At 43.8% G+C, this 20,252-nt stretch overlaps 1 protein-coding gene across 2 annotated transcripts in view; it reads right to left on the bottom strand.

The window, feature by feature from the left end:
* The window catches only part of DNAH3 (dynein axonemal heavy chain 3), a 952,415-nt gene that overhangs the window by 405,007 nt on the left and 527,156 nt on the right, over positions 1-20,252 (bottom strand). For both annotated transcript variants that reach the window (XM_063934423.1, XM_063934424.1), the window contains 3 exons: positions 14,609-14,820; positions 13,201-13,292; positions 10,853-10,967 (listed from right to left, as the gene is read on the bottom strand). In XM_063934423.1, coding sequence (XP_063790493.1) covers positions 10,853-10,967; positions 13,201-13,292; positions 14,609-14,820 — 419 coding nt within the window. The remainder of the gene's footprint in view (positions 1-10,852; positions 10,968-13,200; positions 13,293-14,608; positions 14,821-20,252) is intronic.

Below are 20,252 nucleotides of genomic sequence, written 5' to 3'. Positions count from 1 at the left end.
CGGTCTTCTTGAGGCAAATGGTATTTATTTGCAATAGTTCTAAAGAGAACTCTTCCCTATTGCTAGGGGCAACAGCATACAGCAAGATGTTCCAGCAGAATAAGATGGTACAACTACAACACTGGAGGCCCACAGGCCTCCTTTTTATGTCAATTTTCCACACAGTACCACAGGGGGGTAAGCCCTCCCTGTCTTCTCCAACCAATCAGGTTATCGCACGAAATATAAATAAATACAAGTTACATTTCAAAAGTTAAGAATTAGATAAAGCACATTTCTGCTCCTTTTCATATATAACCAAACCAGTGGCTTTCCCAAACACAATCTGATTATCATGTTCCTGTCTCTTTCACAAATGTAAATATAACTTGCATTTCAATTGCATTTATCCTCTCACACATAGACAACGTTCTTATAAATTACACATAATCTGCATCACACATAATGCAGCCTAAGAAATCTTACATCAAACTGTTGGTAAACGAAACCCACTAGTTTGCATTCATAAAACACAATTTGATTTAGCAGCCCCTTGTGTCTCCATGCAAAACTAGTTTTGAGTCATCACACCACAGGAGATGCTGAAGGCACAGTCTTCTTTCCAAACCTTCATTTGTACCTGAAAGAAAACATTTGCCGACCAAAAGGCCTGCTAATCGACACCCTGCTTTAGCTAGGACAATTAACATATGACTGGCTATGTACAAGTTGCTGAACAACAATTGTCAAGGTCTTTTAGAAACAAAATACCTTGTACTTTCCTCATAAGTGCCCTGTCCACCAGTTCATCATTCTCCAACTGCGCACTGTGCAGCGATAGAACATATGACACCTTATTAAACATATTTTAAATACCCGGTGCCTAGCACCCACAATACATTTAAAGATGGCGACTAGCGCCAGTGCACAGTTTAAAAGTGGCGCCAAGAGCCCATTGTCCTCCTAATGGCACCGGGCACTAGGGGTTAACCCCTTCAGTGCCGCGTCTGCCATTACACGTGTGGCTGGTTAGTCTCTCCGGTCACAGTATGTTTTGTTTATATGTTTTAACTCCCTCCTCACACCCCATGCTAGACCTGAGGGTTTATAGAAATCAAATAGGAGGCCCACCTTGAGAGTTTTCAGGGATCTCCAAGCCTCTGTGCAAAAAATAATAATAATATAATTATATACGGGTTCACTACGGCTGGCCGGCGGTCGGGCTCCCGGCGACCAGCATCCCGGCGCCGGTAGCCCGACCGCCGGCTTACCGACAGCGTGGCGAGCGCAAATGAGTCCCTTGCGGGCTCGCTGCGCTCGCCACGCTACGGGCACGGTGGCGATTCTCCCTCTATGGGGGTCGTGGACCCCCACGAGGGAAAATAAGTGTCGGTATGCCGGCTGTCGGGCTCCCGGCGCCGGTATACTGAGCGCCGGGAGCCCGACTGCCGGCATACAGAAGACCACCCCTATATACTACCAGAACGCGATTGTGGGGTCTGGCCATTTGGTTGTTACCACTTTGCTATATATATCTCTACCCTTCAAAGGTTTAGCGCAGATGATACCATCCTTTAATTTGTTCAGTTTGTCTATTCCAGTTTGATAACACTGGTAGTTATCATTTTGCCGCTTCCATTATCCAGCGAAGGGTTATACAATATATTTTTTGTATAAAATAATGTCTGAATGCCAATGCATTTTTGCAACCATTCCAGTCGTGGTCCTAATTATAGTGCATCTGGAAAGTATTCACAGCACTCCATATTTTGTTATGTTACAGCCTTATTACAAAATGGAATAAATTATTTTTTTCCCTCAAAATTCTACACACAATACCTCATAATGACAGTGTGAAAAAAGTTTTTTTTGAGATTTTTGCAAATTTATTAAAAATAAAAAAACTAAGAAATCACATATACATAAGTATTTACAGCCTTTGCTCAATACTTTGTTGATGCACCTTTGGCAGCAATTACAGCATCAAGTCTTTTTGAATATGATGCCACAAGCTTGGCACACCTACTGTATCTTTGGGCAGTTTCGCCCATTCCTCTTTGCAGCACCTCTCAAGCTCCATCAGGTTGGATAGGAAGCGCCGGTGCACAGCCATTTTCAGATCTCTCCAAAGATGTTCAATCAGATTCAAGTCTGGGCTCTGGCTGGGCCACTTAAGGACATTCACAGAGTTATCCTGAAGCCACTCCTTGTCCTGCTGAAAGATGAACCGTCGCCCCAGTCTGAGGTCAAGAGCACTCTGGAGCAGGTTTTCATCCAGGATGTCTCTGTACATTGCTGCATTCATCTTTCCCTCTATCCTGACTAGTCTCCCAGTTCCTGCCGCTGAAAAACATCCCCACAGCATGATGCAGCCACCACCATGCTTCACTGTAGGGATAATATTGGCCTGGTGATGAGCGGTGCCAGGTTTCCTCCAAACATGACGCCTGGCATTCACCCCAAAGAGTTAAATCTTTGTCTCATCAGACCAGAGAATTTTGTTTCTCATGGTCTAAGAGTCCTTCAGGTGCATTTTGGCAAACTCCAGGCGGGTTGCCATGTGCTTTTTACAAAGGAGTGGCTGCCGTCTGGCCACGCTACCATACAGGACTGATTGGTGGATTACTGTAGAGATGGTTGTCCTTCTGGAAGGTTCTCCTCTCTCCACAGAGGAATGCTGTAGCTCTGACAGAGTGACCATCGGTTTCTTGGTCACCTCCCTGACTAGGGCCCTTCTCCCCCGATCGCTCAGTTTAGATGTCCGGCCAGCTCTAGGAAGAGCCCTGGTGGTTTCAAACTTTTTCCATTCACAGATGATGGAGGCCACTGTGCTCATTGGGACTTTCAAAGCAGCAAATATTTTTATGTACCCTTCCCCAGATTTGTGCCTCAAGACAGTCCTGTCTCAGAGGTCTACAGACAATTCATTTGCCTTCATGCTTGGTTTGTGCTTAGACATGCACTGTCAAGTGTGGGACCTTATATTGACAGGTGTGTGCCTTTCCAAATCATGTCCAATCAGCTGAATTTACCACAGGTGGACTCCATTTTAGCTGTAGGAACATCTCAAGGATGATCAGTGGAAACAGGATGCACCTGAGCTCAATTTTGAGTTTCATGGCAAAGGCTGTGAATACTTATGTACATGTCATTTCTTATGTTTTTTATTTTTAATAGATTTGCAATGACGTTGTGTGTAGAATTTTGAGGGGAAAAAATGTATCTTTTTCATTTTGGAATAAGGCTGTAACATAACAAAATGTAGAAAAAGTAAAGCGCTATGAATACTTTCCGGATGCACTGTATATATTTCTGACTTTACATTGTTCTTTGAGCCCCTCTAACCAAAACCAATTGCTATTGGCTATCTCTAATTCCCAATCCAAGAGAAGGGATTGAGGATATTCTCCATCAGCAGTAGTTGGTTAATTAACAAGCAGTGCAGCAGTGCTTGTAATCATCTGAGAATTTGTATAATGAACTAACACTCATCGCCTAGTTATAAAGAAGGAGTGTGCTGTAAGGGCAGCACAGAGTGATCTGTCTGAAGCGGCTTAATTATGTACCTGGAACTAGCACAATGACTGCAAACAAATATGAAAAAGAATTATTGATCAAAACCATCTGGATGATTTTAAGTGCCAAAAACTAGCACTTCAAGCGCAAAGACACACAAAAAGACAAAATAATCCATTTACTTTTAGTACTTGTACAGCATTCATTATATGTCTACATGAACGTGTAAAGAAACCAGTGGCTCCAGCAACAACGCTATGATTTACTTTAGAATTGTATTTCTCCTCCTCTTCAGCAGCAGAGATGCCAGCGGACATGTAATTATAACCCCTGACAGTCTCAGTTATCCCATGTTCTAACCTCACCATGTTCAAGCACTATTCATCTATTATTAACTACTACATTAATCCTGTACAGTTTTATTTTGGGGTACCCTGAACCAGGAACTTGCGTTGAGGTAAATGGCTCATGAGGCACTGGCTAGTCTCAGAACCAAATTTACACACAATGGGCCCGATTCAGGTTGGATCGCTAATCGCGATCCAACCGCAAAAATTACTAAAATGATGCGGGCGCCTGCAGAAAATGCGGATGCCTCTACCTGTCAATCAGGCGTTGGCGGGGGGGCACAACGCTCCGTTTACTAGGCGGAGCATTGCGTGGACATGGCTACAAAATGGGGGCGTGCCGATGAGAACGGGGGGGGGGGGTAACGGGGGCGTGATCGGGGTGGCTGCGTGATCAAAAAGATGGTGGCGGGCCTTCTGCGGGCGCAGCCGGGCTGCGCCGGCAGGAGGCAACCTTATATTTAGCGATCAAGCAGAAATTGTGGTGCGATCGCAATTTCTGCTTGATCGAGGGGGAGGGGGGGAGCGTCGGTCAGCATGCTGGGAGGCTTTGCCGTGCGATGGGCAGCCCCCAGCATGCGATCACATTTGGGGGCCAGATTTGCAATTCAACCTGAATCAGGCCCAATATATGAGCCAAAAGGTTTATGCGGGCATTATACACAGGTGCAGCAGTATATACATGTGGGCATTATACACAGGTGCAGCAGTATATACATGTGGGCATTATACACAGGTGCAGCAGTATATACATGTGGGCATTATACACAGGTGCAGCAGTATATATATGTGGGCATTATACACAGGTGCAGCAGTATATACATGTGGGCATTATACACAGGTGCAGCAGTATAAACTCCTGGAAATTTGTTGTATTTTGATAAGAGACATGCAGAAAAGATAAGAAGGGGAGGCACTGTCTCACCTGCCATAAACTTTTTACTCCAGAATTTTGCCTATAAAAATTATTAGAATAATACAAAATAAGATATTTCTAACATATTATTTGTATTTTTCATATACTTTATATAGTCAAAAATCTGACAGAAACGATAGTATGAGAGGAAAGGTTCTGCCTCACCCCACCGCACGTCACTGCCCTTAACTCACCTTTTCAAAGACATTTAAATCACCCTTTCTCTGCATTCATCCCAAAACTCATCAAGGTAAAAACAGGACAAAATAGGCTTTCTCTGATTCACATAAACCGCACCATCAATTCACCAAATACGCTTTACCAATCCACCCAACAAGGCCCAATTATTAACAAAGCCTGCAAACATGTATCCGAGCAGTCTGGCACAATTGAATTAGGAGGTATGTATTGTAGTATTCATTTACAATGCTTTTTCCCTAATGTACATTCCTCCCCTAATTTATCCGTGCCAGCTGTCAAATCTGCAGTTGTGCCCGTATATGATAGTTTTCACCAGCAGGAATCAAGTGAAGCCTCCCAGGCTCTGATGGTCCTTATTGCTAGAAATAACTATGCCATCTTCAATCTGCGTTAGCTACAGATTGCTGCTTGTTAAAGTAACTTCCCCCACTTTCCCCATGGAAGTCTAAGGAGCACAAAATAGGTTAGCACCAGAGAAATCCCTGTCCCGCTGGTTTTAACCTATTCTCAAATTAAGAGAAGCAGAGAAAAGCCAAATCTCCAGCAATCTGGTTTATCTCGGCTTCATCAATAGACCCCTAAATGCCCTACAGCGCACACAAATCTGCATGGAAACATTACACAGAGGAATAAAAAGGGTAATAAACTAGCTCCCTTATGGAGGAATGGTCACGGTCTCATCTTCACTATAAAATGTACCGCTATTCCCACTATTGTTTTGCCATATTTTAAATGCTACAAAATGCAAAATTGCAAAACGATGGAAACGGAGGGAACCTCTTCCTCCTTTAGTTATCATCAATAAAGTCTGGTTGATATATAATTAGAGTCTATCACTAGCATATTTCATAATACACCCAACACAGATGTGTCCTCATACATTACTGCTGCAGTGGCACCAAACAGCCCCTCTCTGCACGCCAGGTCCCACTTTGAATCTTTTCACCCTCAAATGCAACTAAGTGGCAATGCAATGCGACTAGGACACACCAGGCTGTGCTGATTAATTTGATACTTGTATATCTGTGTGCGACTGAGTCTGAATCTGTATACACTGTGTTACAGTGCAGCATCCATGGCTTTTTTCCACGCCAAGTTCCATTGTGCTCTGTATACAGTCACATTGCTGCTAACATGCATTTCTGGCAAAAAGGCGTAGAAAAGTCGCACGGGACCAAGCGGCTCACTGGTGCTAGGTGTCTCGGGTCACATGGTGTACTGAGACTAGTTGTATGAGGACAAATCTGCAGTCTTGCATGAGCTGTACTCGGTTTCATTGGAAATCTTATTTTGAGGATTGTACTGTAAATCTTTCCATTTGCAGATCTCAGTTGACTAACAGTAGCGGCTCTTGCCATGGGCAAGCAGGCTTTTTGCCCAGGGTGCCGCTGTCCTAAGGATGCTGCCGTCCTGAGGGCGCCGCCGCTGCCGTGGCATTGTGGGAGCAGACGCTAGAGGTCATGACGTCTCTCCCATAGATCCGAGGAGCGGCGGCCGGAGACGGAGGAAAGCAGCAGCAGTCGGGAGTAGGAGCGGGGCTGGTAAGTATTTTTCAAGCGCTGCTACTAGTGGCACAGCTACAGGGGGCAAAACTACAGGTGCACAACTACTGAGGGCACAGCAACAGGGGGCAAAACTACAGGGGCACAACTACTGAGGGCACAGCAACAGGGGGCAAAACTACAGGGGCACAACTACTGAGGGCACAGCAACAGGGGGCAAAACTACAGGGGCACAACTACTGAGGGCACAGTAACAGGGGGCAAAACTACAGGGGCACAACTACTGAGGGTACAGCTACAGGGGGCAAAACTACAGGGGCACAACTACTGAGGGCACAGCAACAGGGGGCAAAACCACAGGGGCACAACTACTAAGGGCACAGCAACAGGGGGCAAAACTACAGGGGCACAACTGAGGGCACAGCAACAGGGGGCACAACTACTGAGAGCACAGCAACAGGGGGCAAAACTACAGGGGCACAACTACTGAGGGTACAGCAACAGGGGGCAAAACTACAGGGGCACAACTACTGAGGACACAGCTACAGGTGGCAAATCTACTGGAGGACACTATCTGTTGAGACTGCATGGGTGTTTTTTAGGTTGCCTGGTGTCCTCCCACACTCTTAATCTAATAGTTTCTAACAAAATTATATATACTGTGTGTACTAAGTGGTAGAGAACATGGGTGGTAATTTAGAGTTGATCGCAGCAGCAAATTTGTTAGCAGTTGGGCAAAACCAATGCGCACTGCAGGGGGGGGGGGGGGGGCAGATACAACATTTGCAGAGAGAGTTAGATTTGGGTGGGTTATTTTGTTTCTGTGCAGGGTAAATACTGGCTGCTTTATTTTTACACTGCAATTTAGAGTTCAGTTTGAACACACCCCACCCAAATCTAACTCTCTCTGCACGTTACATCTGCACCCCTGCAGTGCACATGGGGGTCATTCCGAGTTGATTGCTCGTTGCCGATTTTCTGGGAGTGTGCGGAAAAACGCAGGCGTGTCAGGGAAAAACGCGGGAGTGTCTGGAGAAACGGGGGAGTGGCTGGCCGAACGCAGGGCGTGTTTGTGACGTCAAACCAGGAACGAAACGGCCTGAGCTGATCGCAATGGATGAGTAAGTCTGGAGCTACTCAAAAACTGCTAAGAATTTTCTATTCGCAATTCTGCTAATCTTTCATTCGCTATTCTGCTAAACTAAGATACACTCCCAGAGGGCGGCGGCCTAGCGTGTGCAATGCTGCTAAAATCTGTTAGCGAGCGAACAACTCGGAATGACCCCCATGGTTTTGCCCAACTACTAACACATTTGCTGCTATGATCAGGTCTGAATTACCCCATAGACCGTAAGCTTCAAAGGTGCAAGGACTGAATCATGAAATGTTGTTTAAAAAACACTGGAAAATTAAAAAATTACGGTTCTCCCAAGACTCATGTACTTATTCCGGGCCATCCCTCTCCTTTTACCCGACTACCTTTTGTCCAAATTTAATGCCGTGCTCAACTCTAATGTTTGGAAAGGTAAGAAACCGAGGTTAGCCAGGAAAACAATGACCCGACCCAAACGAGAAGGGGGCCTGGTGTACCCGGATTTGCATTCCTATCAACTGGCTTGCCGACTAGCGCAGATAGGGGCATGGTATCTACACCCTCCACACAAGTCGTAGGTTCAACTTGAACAAGGGCTGGTTGCCCCACTACCCCTGACTGATGTTTTATTACTCCCGAAATCGGAGGGCAAGCTAATAATCGGTAGATCGCTCTCTGTCCAATCTACTCGGAAGGCTTGGCTGGACGTAGTGCAAAGTGGAAATGATATAACTCTCCCCACCCCTGCTCTATCACTGAAGGGCCTAGCCTCCTTGATCCCTGACTTGAGATTTGATTCTTGGATAATAAAGGGAATCCTGTCTATACAGGATATAATGGCACATAATACCCTTCTATCTTTTGCTCAGATTCAGGAAAAATTCCTTTTGCCCCATAGGGAATTCTATAAATATTTGCAACTCAGACATTGGCTCCAGGGAACCTCAGTACCCCTCCCTCACCCTCTCCTCCTTGCCTAACTTCGTTCAGAAGTTCCTGGATAGCGGGGAGGGCAGGGGAGGCATCACGAAAAGGTATAACTACATTATTACTCCCCAAACACTGCAGAAAGCTCCCTTCCAGATGAAATGGGAGGCAGACCTCAGATGCTCTATCTCGGAGGAGGAATGGGGGATGATTTTTCGATCCTGCTATACGGTATCTAGATGCATATCACACATAGAGCTATTCTATAAACTCCTCCACCGCTTGTATTTCACCCCATCCCGCTTACATGCGATGCAACCCTCCACATCCAATTTATGCTGGCGTAAATGTGGCAAGGTCGGTACCTTAGTGCATATCTTTTGGGACTGCCCTATACTTACCCCACTGTGGACCTCTGTCTTCCACCTCATAGAATTAGTGCTGGGCCATTCTGTAGCTCCCCACCCGCGACTGGCTCTTCTTCATCTATATTATGGCGACTTATCGCCGGGCGATCGCTATATCTTAGGTCATATTCTTATCTCGGCAAAACTATTGATTGCTTGCCAATGGCGCTCCACCGAAGTTCCCCATATATCAGCGACAGAGATGGCCGTACAGTCACATTGCGAGTTTGAGACAGCGGGAGTGGCCTATGCCTCTACACCATCCTGCCCATTGCTCCGCTGGTTTTTCGTGGTCTACCTATTGGCATAATCGTTCTCCAGATCTCATATCCCCTCCCGACACTTAGGAATATATGTTATCATTTTAATATGTATTTACTGTTGGTCGGATTTGGCCTCACGATATTTTCCTGTACGATGTTCTTCTTTATATCCTCTATGTAATTTTGTATTTTTGTTGAACAGACTGTGTACCCCCCTCAACCTTCCCCTTCCCTTTTTCTCCTTTCTGTACCCCTCCCCCCTTTGCTTAGCTTACCCATAAAATAATAAAAATTAATATTGAAGGTGCTATATAATGGATTTATTATCATGAATATGACAAGAAATTATTCTCTTAAAAAAACCTTTACAGAAATCACTGCAGAGTTTCATACTCCAGAACAACATAAATAAAACTATACCTAATGACACAGATACTGTATAAGAGTTACAGCACAAACAGAAGGCGGGATGATGAAGCAATCCTTTAGTAAAAATCCAGAATGGCATAAACTAGCCAATAAATGAAAGTCATCTCAGCATTTGTCTTTGTGTATGTTAATTAATAAACAATTATAAATATAATAAGAATAACAGAGACTGTATTTAAGTCTGCTGGCTGTTATACCCAGAGGTTGTGGCAAATTATGCTTTATTTTTGTGTGTCTGTGTTATGTTACTTTAAGGTTTAGGTGATGTTAATGGTTGGTGTTTGGTAGTAGTTCATCGAACCAACGGTTGTTAAGGGAGGTGCTAATGTGGTGATTTGAATTGTTTAAGGTAGTTGCAAGAGCTCTTTGTTCCTGATCTTCTCTCACTGTCCCTTGTTGTTTGCTTGGTGTGTGTTGATTATGTGTGGTTGTAAAGAAAGGCAGTTTTGCTATTAACATTTTGTTTTAACGGTTTTGGGTGCTCTCTCCTTATAGTTTCCTCTTTGCCAACTTTACCCTACCAGGGACTGGTAAAAGTACTTAAACCGATGGGTCCACCATGTAAAGTTAAAGGAGATCTGCTCACCAGTGTTTGGGTTTGAGTGCATGTTTGTGTGTTCCGATCCAGTCTTTGATTCGTTACCATACTTCTTTTGCTAGATCTATTCAACAACAACCCTGTTATCTGTAGTTATTAATATTTGTTGTGAAGGTAAATGAGTTTAGGATTAGCACGATGGGGCAGCAACTGGTTGAGTTTTTAAGCCATGAGTATAGATTTCTAACGTAGCTGGTACCATGTACAACATGGGTGAAACAAAGCCCGAGAATATTTATTTTCTGTTTTCTACAACATTTTCCTCATGGCTGCTTTTGATTGAGGCTATAAAACGCCTAGTTGGGTGTGACTCACAAGCCAGCCCTGTATAGATGTTCCCCGCCGTATCTGGATGGCGAGTAGATTTAACTGTAATGTAATGGTGTACTTGGCATATATGCTAGCATAAGGATTTGTAGAGAGTTGGGATCCCTTGACGCTTAAATGTTTGCTTAAAATGTGAACAAAATCCCCATGGTTTTTTTCAGTATATTATTGCTAGCGCCAATAACAAAAGTCTTTCTGTTTTGTATACATATATGGCATTAATACTGCCACACAGCTAGAACCATGTACCATATTGGGTAAAACTGAGCGTGGGCATATTTCTTCTATGTATAGCGTAAGTTTTAGCATCTGACGCATAGATTTAGGATGCATTACATGTCACTTACGGTATCTCGATATTTGATTACATCAAAACTCATATTGGACCACTCTGATTTCATCTTATCCATGGCTTTTTCCAAGGAGTATTCTTTGCTTGCTGATGCCCCAATCTGCTCCAGTCTGCAGTACAATAATGACATGGATTCTAATGAGTATCTTCTTAATGCAAATGTCCATTAATTAAGCCAACTCATTCCATATCATTTGGCTTTTCTCATATTTACATGTAACCCCAGTATAATTGGGGTGCCAAGGAGGGGGCAGTTACTAATTACACAACGGGGGGTGGGGGAGGGGGGGCACAGACAACTTTTAAGAGGGCAAATGCCCCCACGCCCTCACCCAAGGTAGGTCTTGGCAGTCCTAATAATAGTTATTAGGAATAAAAATAATGTAACTAAACCAACTGCTTCAGCTTTACAAATACAAGCTGCTGTAAAAATTAACATTACTAAATATATCAATTCTGTATAAAATTATTATATAGTAATGGTGTGTACTGTAATTTGAATCAACATGACAAAAACATACTAAATTACATTTTAAAACTATCTCTGTCTTTCCCTACACAGACAGTTATTTCAATAATTATTTACTTTTTGCTTTCCTCTTATTAGTCATTTCTGGATGAGATATTATTTGACATATATTATAAAATTTAACCACAGAAAAAAATTGTGTTTAACTAATCAATGCTTACAGCTAATTTCAGGCACAGTGTGAAATATTCTTAGCTTTGTTTTCTATAATATAGATGGTATGCTGTAGCACTGCAGGAAACAGTACTTGCAGGGAAAAATACGCATTGAAAATCATTAAAAGAACAAGCTTACTTCAGCTAATCAAAAATCATATTCAAACAGTTCTTGTGATTACACAGAGAATGGGAGATAATTGCTCTCTAAAACACTGCAGAATTCAGTGAATGAAAGGTGAACAATTGTAATACTTGGGATTATCAGAAAATATAAGAGGTCTGTCAGGCAATTATACAATTGTCATCCACTAATGACAATATTTGATTAGCCAAAGTTTAACTAAACATTGAATACCTACAGAATGATCTGCAAAAAAGAACAGATAACTGGTAATAACATGAAATACACAGGCTCTAAGTATGCCTACCTACTCTCTTGGTCCAGGAGACTCAGGGGGACATTTACTAAGCAGTGACAAGAGCAGAGAGGTGAGCCAGTGGAGAAGTGGCCCCATCAACCAATCAGCAGCTCTGTATCATTTTATAGTATGAAAATTATAGATGTTACTTCAGTGCTGAATGGTTGCCATGGGCAACTTCTCCACTGGCTCTCTTCTCTGCTCTTATTACTGCTTAGTAAATGTCCTAGCTGACTCCAAATAAAGTAGACCAGCCTGCCAAGTTAGCCATCTAGTGCAGACATTCCCAGCCTCGGTCCGCAAGGCACACTAACAGTGCAAGTTTTGGTGATATCCATGTTTTAGCACAGATGGTTAAATTAAAATAACTGAGGTACTAATTAAGTCACCTGTGCTCAAGCATGGATATCACTCAAACCTGGACTGTTAAGGGCCTTACACACTGGCAGATCTCACTGCACGATATGAACGTTCTCGTTCATTAATGAACGAGAACTCATTCATATCGTGCAGTGCGTAGGCATCAACGATTAACGATGCGCGGCCCCGCGCTCGTTAATCATTGGTGCCCCGTCGCTTATGCATGCAGGCCAATATGGACAATCTCGTCCATATTATCATGTTATGAAACTTCACTCTCCCGTCACCTCTTCCCCCGCCGCCGGGTCGCCCGTTGGCCGTATCCGCCATCGGGCAACTCGGCGGCGGATCACCGAATGTGTAGGGCCCTTTAGTGTGCCTTAAGCACTGAGGTTGGGAATGTCTGCTCTAGGGGTTCATGGCGAAATGCGTTATGTGACCATAAACCCTGTTGAGCAATGCCAAAGTATTGTGGCTCTGCACAGAAGGGGGCGGGCAAACCAGCATCACATGGGTTCTTGGGTAAAAACTAAGAGTTGACAGAGTCTAGGTTAGTAATTCATAACTCCAATTTTAAACTACACCCAAAACTTTCATATTATCAAAATTTCTTTAATCATGCCCACGTGAGTTCATCTATTTTGATTAATCAGTAATTATCCCAAAATGCCCCACAAACAGAAATCCTGAAAACATGACCTGTTAGTGGTATTTGAGGACTAAAGTTGAAAACCACTGGTCTAGGGGAAGAGATGAGGTGGGATAAAAGCTGTTATTCAATATAATTAAGGTTTTCATATTTCTGTCTATAAAATCCACAATACAGCTTCAACAGCTTTATTTGTGTTAATAAAAAGATACTATGATGGTTTCTTACGTCTCTATAAACTTTGACAATCCATACTCCAGCATATTAATGAGTGATGTATTGGGTGTAGGAGTGATATCAAAACCTACAATTTCACTGATCTGGATGGAGGGGAAAAAATCAGCCATTAAAATGCATTATTTATATAGAAAAAAACATTATTTAGAAAAGCAATAAAAACAAAACAATATACAATGATAGGCTAAATAAACAATAATACAATTTTTTTTTTTTAGCTTATAGGGGGTATCCTATTATTCACAATCCTTTTTCGCCTGGTGAAAACGTCAGGAAATCGCGATTAATGACCAATGGTCAATATCGCAGTATCCTATTACAGGCCATTTTCATCAGGCGAAAATGTGATAACACATGGGATTGGAAATAAGTCCCGGTCCCATGTGTCATCGCGGCTCCAGCAGGCGTTTATGGCGGATTATGCATAATCAGTGATGTGTAGGCATCGGGGGGAGAAGCATGCCGCATTGGGGCTAACAGGATAGCCCCCGGCAATACAATTACCCGCAGTCATCGGTTGTGGGTAACTGGATACCCCCTTTAGTACAGTAAAGAAAAATATTAAAAACATAACTCCTATATACACTGGGATACAGGTAAAACAAATTAAAACAAACAAGCATTTTAGATGCATTTTAGTTATACGTTTTTACCACATTTCATGTGTGCTTTTAATGTCTTGTGCTTTTATCAATATAATCTACTATATTGCAGGCACAGAGAAGTGTAGGTTGTGTCACGTGTAAAATATGAGAATGGGAATACATATGATTTACTCCCACCAGGTTTGTGGCATGGACCCCCCAACCGAGTGGGAATATCCTGCGTTTGTCAGGATTCTGGCAGGCGGCATGTCACAGGATATCGGGATTACGGCGTCGGTCTCCTGAACGCCGGGATCAAGACAGCTGGTACTGTATATTAACTGCATCTCTTAGAATGCAATTACAGCATTAAGTCCATATGAAACCATGGCTGCGGGGTGGGGGTCGACTGAATGTGGTTATGTGGGGGATTCTGTGCAGAAACGGTGACAAGCAAATAGTGAAACCAATCATGTGCTGGCTTCTCTGGTGCACAACCAGTCACATGTCTCCCTCTTCCGTTCTTCCATGTTTAATTTGTGGCTGCTATACTAAATTTTTACTTATTTTAAAGAAAATCATATTTAATTTTATAATATGTCGGTATTTAAATTTTATTATCTATCTGACAATAAAATATGGAAATCTGCAGAGGAATAAGGCTCTTTATACAAAATGACTTAAGACCATATGATATACTAAATTAGTGAATATTTATAGAAAGAAGATATTAACATAATCCTTTCTGAATTTAATAGCCTTCACATATAAAGGGGAAACTGATGTGCAGATTAAATGAAGACTAAATGTGGCACCTGTTCCCAGTGTCGGCTTTTCATCCCACGGTTGCAGATGACAGATACAATGGGTAGGTGCACTTTGAACTTCTCAATTTTGAACTTCACATTTTCTGATACTCGTCTGGGCCCTGGTAAGTCAGCAAAACTCTTAGCCAGCTTGTACATGGTTCTCCACATATTTCCCACTTCTTCTGTGACGTCCTCAGCATTTATTTCCTGTAATGCATCTGTTTAACAGGAAAAAACCTTGCTATTTAGCATAATATTCATAATATAAGTTTAGTCATGTTTATGCACATTCCCTTTTTACAATGTTTCATGTTCCCCTCTGATCTCTGATATTAAAAGTGCTTTCATTTCAGCTGCTGGAGAATATTAGGACATAAGCCTGCGTTTTCCTATATTCGGTGAGCCTGTCCAAAGATAGCCTTGGAATAAGACCCACAGACATCTAAACCTCATGGTGGAACTCTTATCCCCAAGTACCTATACATATTTCTCCTCTCTTTCTATACACCCCTCATAATCAATCTTCCACAACAGAATCAGCTATTGCTTCCCATTCAAGAGCAAATATTTCCACCACGGTTGCTACTGGTATTGTGAATGTGCAATTAGATTAGAGCTAATTAGTGATCAAGCCTCCTGGTGAAACACGAATATTTCTCTTCCAATATCTCACACTGCATGCTGATGGGTCACTTATTTTATTTTATTTTTTAATTCAAGTGTATTTTATTGAGTTTTCAAATTTGAAAAACAGACAAAAACAAAGAATCATATGCATTTCCAGTAGTAACAATGATACATAGTAGCGTCATTTCTCATAACATACATATATGTATAAACACAGAGAGGGAGGTCAGCATCAGCCAGAGCCGTAACTACATGTGTGCCAGATGTGCCTGGCACACATTACAAGCCGCTGTCCGTTGCGTCCTCAGGCCGACTGCGCTGAGTCAAATTGACTCATTACAAGCCGGCTGTGCTGTGTGCGCTGCGCTGGAGCGAGGAGAGGAGCAGCTCCGGAGGCAGGGGAGGAGGAAGAGGAGGGAGGAGGACTGGAGCCACAGCAGCGCTATGTAATTGGTAGTGGCGCCGCTGAAGCAGTCTCTCTCCTTCCGCATTGGCTTTCCGGCGCTGCTGTGAATGCTGGGATGCACTTTCCTCATCCGAGCATTCACAGCGGTGGCGAGCAGCCAATGCGGAAGGAGAGGGACAGCTGCAGCTGTGCCACCACCAAGTACACTGCACTGCTGCGGCTCCAGTCCCCCTCCCTCCTCCCCTCCCTCCTCCTCCTTCCCAGCCTGACTGCCTGAGCCAGCGGCGAGAGATGGTATCTATCTATCTATCTATCTATCTATCTATCTATTCTGTCTGCCGCAATGTGTAAAAAGGGGGACTGGCTGCCGTAATGTGTAAAAAGGGGGACGCTGTCTGCCGTAATGTGTAAAAAGGGCACGCTGTCTGCCGTAATGTGTAAAAAGGGCGCGCTGTCTGTCGTACAGTGTAAAAAGGGGACTCTGTCTGCCGTACAGTGTAAAAAGGGGACGCTATCTGCCGTAATGCGCAAAAAGGGGGACGCTGTCTACCGTAATGTGTAAAAAGGGCACGCTGTCTGCCGTACAGTGTAAAAAGGGGACGCTGTCTGCCGTACAGTGTAAAAAGGGCACGCTACCGTAATGTGTAAAAAGGGAGACGCTGTCTGCTGTAATGTGTAAAAAGGGCACGCTGTCTGCCGTAATGTGTAAAAAGGGGACGCTGTCTGCTGTAATGTGTAAAAAGGGGGACTGGCTGCCGAATTGTGTAAAAGGCAGCTCTACCTGGTGTAGTGGTGCTACTGTGCGGCGGAATTTGAATAATGGAGACTACTGTGCACCGTAGTATGAATTGGTATTATAATGTGGCCACACACCTTCCCCTTGAAGCCACGCCCCTATATATTTTCCGCGCGCCTACGGCACGCACTGCCCCTATATTGCATGGGGGCGCCAATGAAGTTTCTTGCACATGCGCTAAAATGCCTAGCTACGGCACTGGCATCAGCAGCAGGCACAAGGCTAAGCAGCAAAAATCAAGCATACAGTATAGGTTAGGCAGGCAAGTCGCAAGAAAATCTGGAGTTCTGCCAGAGGCTCCAAACCTTATTGTATTTCCCAGGACATTTATGTTTGGTAAACATAAAACGTTCATGTGATAGTGGTATATTAACTAGTGCCACCCAAGCCACATGAGAGGGTGGGTCACCACCCATCCAAGTGCGAGCTATACACACCCGAGCTGGAGTGAGAAGATTGTTAACATATACCCTAAGATGAGTAGGCAAAGAGACCTCTAAATCCAAACCAAACACACATATACGCTGGTTCAGAAGAGGGATTCGAATCCCGGTACTACAAATACTATTCACTACCGCCTTCCAGAATAAAACTTCTCTAGGACAAAGCCACAGCAGATGCCAAAAACCAGCAGCAGAAGAGGAACATTTAGGACAGGCGTCCGACGCTGATCCTCCAATTCTGAAAAGCCTACTCGTGGTCCAGTAGACCCTGTGCAAAATATACAGTTGGATCTGCTGGAATCTGGCATAGGCTATCGCGGACCTCAGTGAAGCAAGAACACGTTCCCAATCTTCATTCTCCAGCATACCCAAATCAACAACCCATTTAGTGCGCAGTGCACCCAAGCCATCCAAATCAGAGAGGGAGAGAAGGGAGGAGTACAGCACCGAAGTAGTCTTATGACTGGGCATATTCTGAACCAAGGTATGGACCGGGGCTTCAGTGAGTGACAGAGCTGTACCCCCCGTACTGTGAATTCAAGGCATGACGGAGCTGAAGGTAACGGAAGAAATAATATCTAGGAATATCATATATGGAGGCCAAATATTCAAAGGAATAAATGTCGCCATCCTGATAGAGATGGCCCATCGCAGAGACCCCATAAGAAAGCCCGCACTACCCTTCAGGAGATGAATTTCAGAAAACGGCATATTATTCCATATAGGGGAGCACGGATCAATATTTTGGCCTGTCATCATTTTTGCGACCACAAACCAGACTTTCGAAGCCTGTTGTAGCAAAGTGCAAAGACAGGCAGTAGGAACATGTGCCAGAAGAAATTGCAATGGGGTAAACCGGAGACCCGCCTTATCAAGGAGAGCCACCGGTAAATTCCCGTAATCCCCCGATGTAACCCATTCACCTAGCTGAGCTAACTGCGTAGTCAAATAATATAAGTACATATCCGGTAGGACGAGGCCTCCTTCATTCCGAGACCTACACAATGTTTTAACAGCTATATGTGCCCTCTTAGAGCCCCACACAAAGGAGGCAATACAATGGGAGATCACTCTAAATTGTGGGAGTGGAATACAAACTGGGGCATTCTGAAGTATATACAGAAATTTTGGTTGGACAATCATCTTGATGAGATTTACACGGCCCGTGACCGATAAGGGAAGCTTCTGCCAAATACAAGTCTTAGCACGTAGACTAAGAAACAGGGGAGACAAATTTAAAGTAACAAAATCAGAATGGGAACATGACACCTGAATACCCAAATATTTAAACTGCGTACACCACCGTAGAGGGAGATCATAGTCCAGGGGTTGTACAGTAGAAGAAAGCAAAGGGGACACCACGGACGTATCCCAGTTAATGGGCACACCAGGGCAAGAAGGGCAAGAAGGGCAGGCAGGGAGCGTGACACATCTGATAAATATAAAATCATATCGTCCGCATAAAGGCCAATTTTTTCCTCCCGCCCGGCCACCTGAAATCCTTGTATAGCAGGGGCAACTCTAATAGCACAAGCTAATGGCTCTATGGCATGCACAAACAGCAGAGGGGACAGTGGGCACCCCTGCCTGGTTCCTCTCCAACAAGAAAGAGTCTGTAACGAACCCATTGACCATAATTCTAGCTGCAGGGGAGGAATACAGCAACTTAATCCATGTTAGAAACTTGGAGCCAATCCCGAACCGTGTTAAAACCGCCCAGAGGTATAGCCACTCTACAGAATCAAAAGTGCCGGTCGCATTTATGGACACCACAATCATACCGTCCATCCCCCCACCAGCCAACTGCAAATAAGTAAATAAACGCCGTAAATTAAGAGCAGTACACCTGCCTGGCATGAAGCCGGTTTGATCCGCATGTACCAGCTCAAGCACTACATCGTTAAGGTGGAGTGCCAGTAGTTTATCAGAATTTTTATATCAGTTGACAGTAAGGAGATGGGACGGTACGAGTCCGGTGAAAGAGGATCCTTGCCCGGCTTAGGCATCAGCACCACCAAAGCTTCCGCCATAGATGGGGGGAGAGACCCCAACTCCAACAAAGAATTAAAAATTAGTAAAAAGTTTGGGGGCATAGAAATCCATATTGGTCTTATACAACTCAATAGGGAGGCCATCCACACTCGGGGCTTTATTATTAGGGAAAGAATTAATGGCATTCTCCACCTCATCTATCGTAAAAGGAGCCTCCAAAGTCTGAATGGAGAGCATAACACTGGTAGTACAATAGTATCTAAATATGCAGAAAGCATAAAACAGGTGTACTGTACTCTAGACTTGTATACCTCCACAAAATGATCATAGAAGCCAGAAGCTATATGGGGAGTGCCCACACAAATGGATCCATCAGCCTTCTTTAAACTATGCACAGTGGTGGGGGACGGCTCCCCTCCAGTTAAATAAGCAAAAAATTTCCCAGAGCGGTCACCTTGTATGTAGAAATCATGAGCGTGGAATAGTAAATGCCATTTGGATTTGTAAATAAGCAAAGCCGTCCATTGCTTATGGACTATCTGCCATTCAACCCTATCCGCCTGTACACCAGACCACAGATACAGCTGTTCAAGCTCCAGACTACGTCTCTCCAACTCTGTCTCAAACTTTTTATTGAAAATCTTAAATTGGGCAACCCTAGAAATCAGGGACCCTCGCAAGAAGGCCTTAAAAGAGTCCCAAATCAGCAAAGCTCCAGTCTCATTCGGATTATTAACAAAAAATTCCTCCCATAACACCAGAAGGTCAGAACCTGCATCCATCTGTGACAACCAAAAAGGGTTAAACCTCCAGAAGGTCGCGCCTCTAGGGCCGTCCAGGTTGATAGACAAAAGAATTGGGGAGTGAGCCGAGATCCCTCTAGCCAAATATTCAATGGACGTCACAGAAGGGAGCAGCTGATGAAAAAGAAGGGCCATATCTGTCCTAGAAAAACCTCCAAAAGAGCTAGAGAAACAAGAGTAACTACGTACAGTAGGGAAACGCAAGCGCCAAACATCTACCAGGCCTAATTCATCGATCATACGTGCAAAAGCGGTATCCCCAGTCCGCACATGCTGCAGGTCGGGCCTCCATCGATCCATCGACTCACTCATAACTGCATTAAAATCACCAATGTAAATTATAGGCACAGAGGGGAAATCCTGAATAAACGCACAGGCTTTAATTAGAAGAGCAGGAGTATACTGATGGGTCACTTATACGTCACGGTCTGATTGGCATTCTGACACATAGACTAATTTCAGGTATATTCTATCAATTTATTACTTGCATTTATTTTCTGGTACTCTCATTGGGCATCAGACAATTGGATAATCCCTGCTCTTTCACCAGGATCAAGACTGAATATCTTCCTAAAAGTAGGGA

Source organism: Pseudophryne corroboree, chromosome 7 (assembly GCF_028390025.1).
Source record: "Pseudophryne corroboree isolate aPseCor3 chromosome 7, aPseCor3.hap2, whole genome shotgun sequence".
In the NCBI taxonomy this organism is placed as follows: Eukaryota; Metazoa; Chordata; class Amphibia; order Anura; family Myobatrachidae; genus Pseudophryne; species Pseudophryne corroboree.
This window is presented reverse-complemented; position numbering and strand designations above follow the sequence as displayed.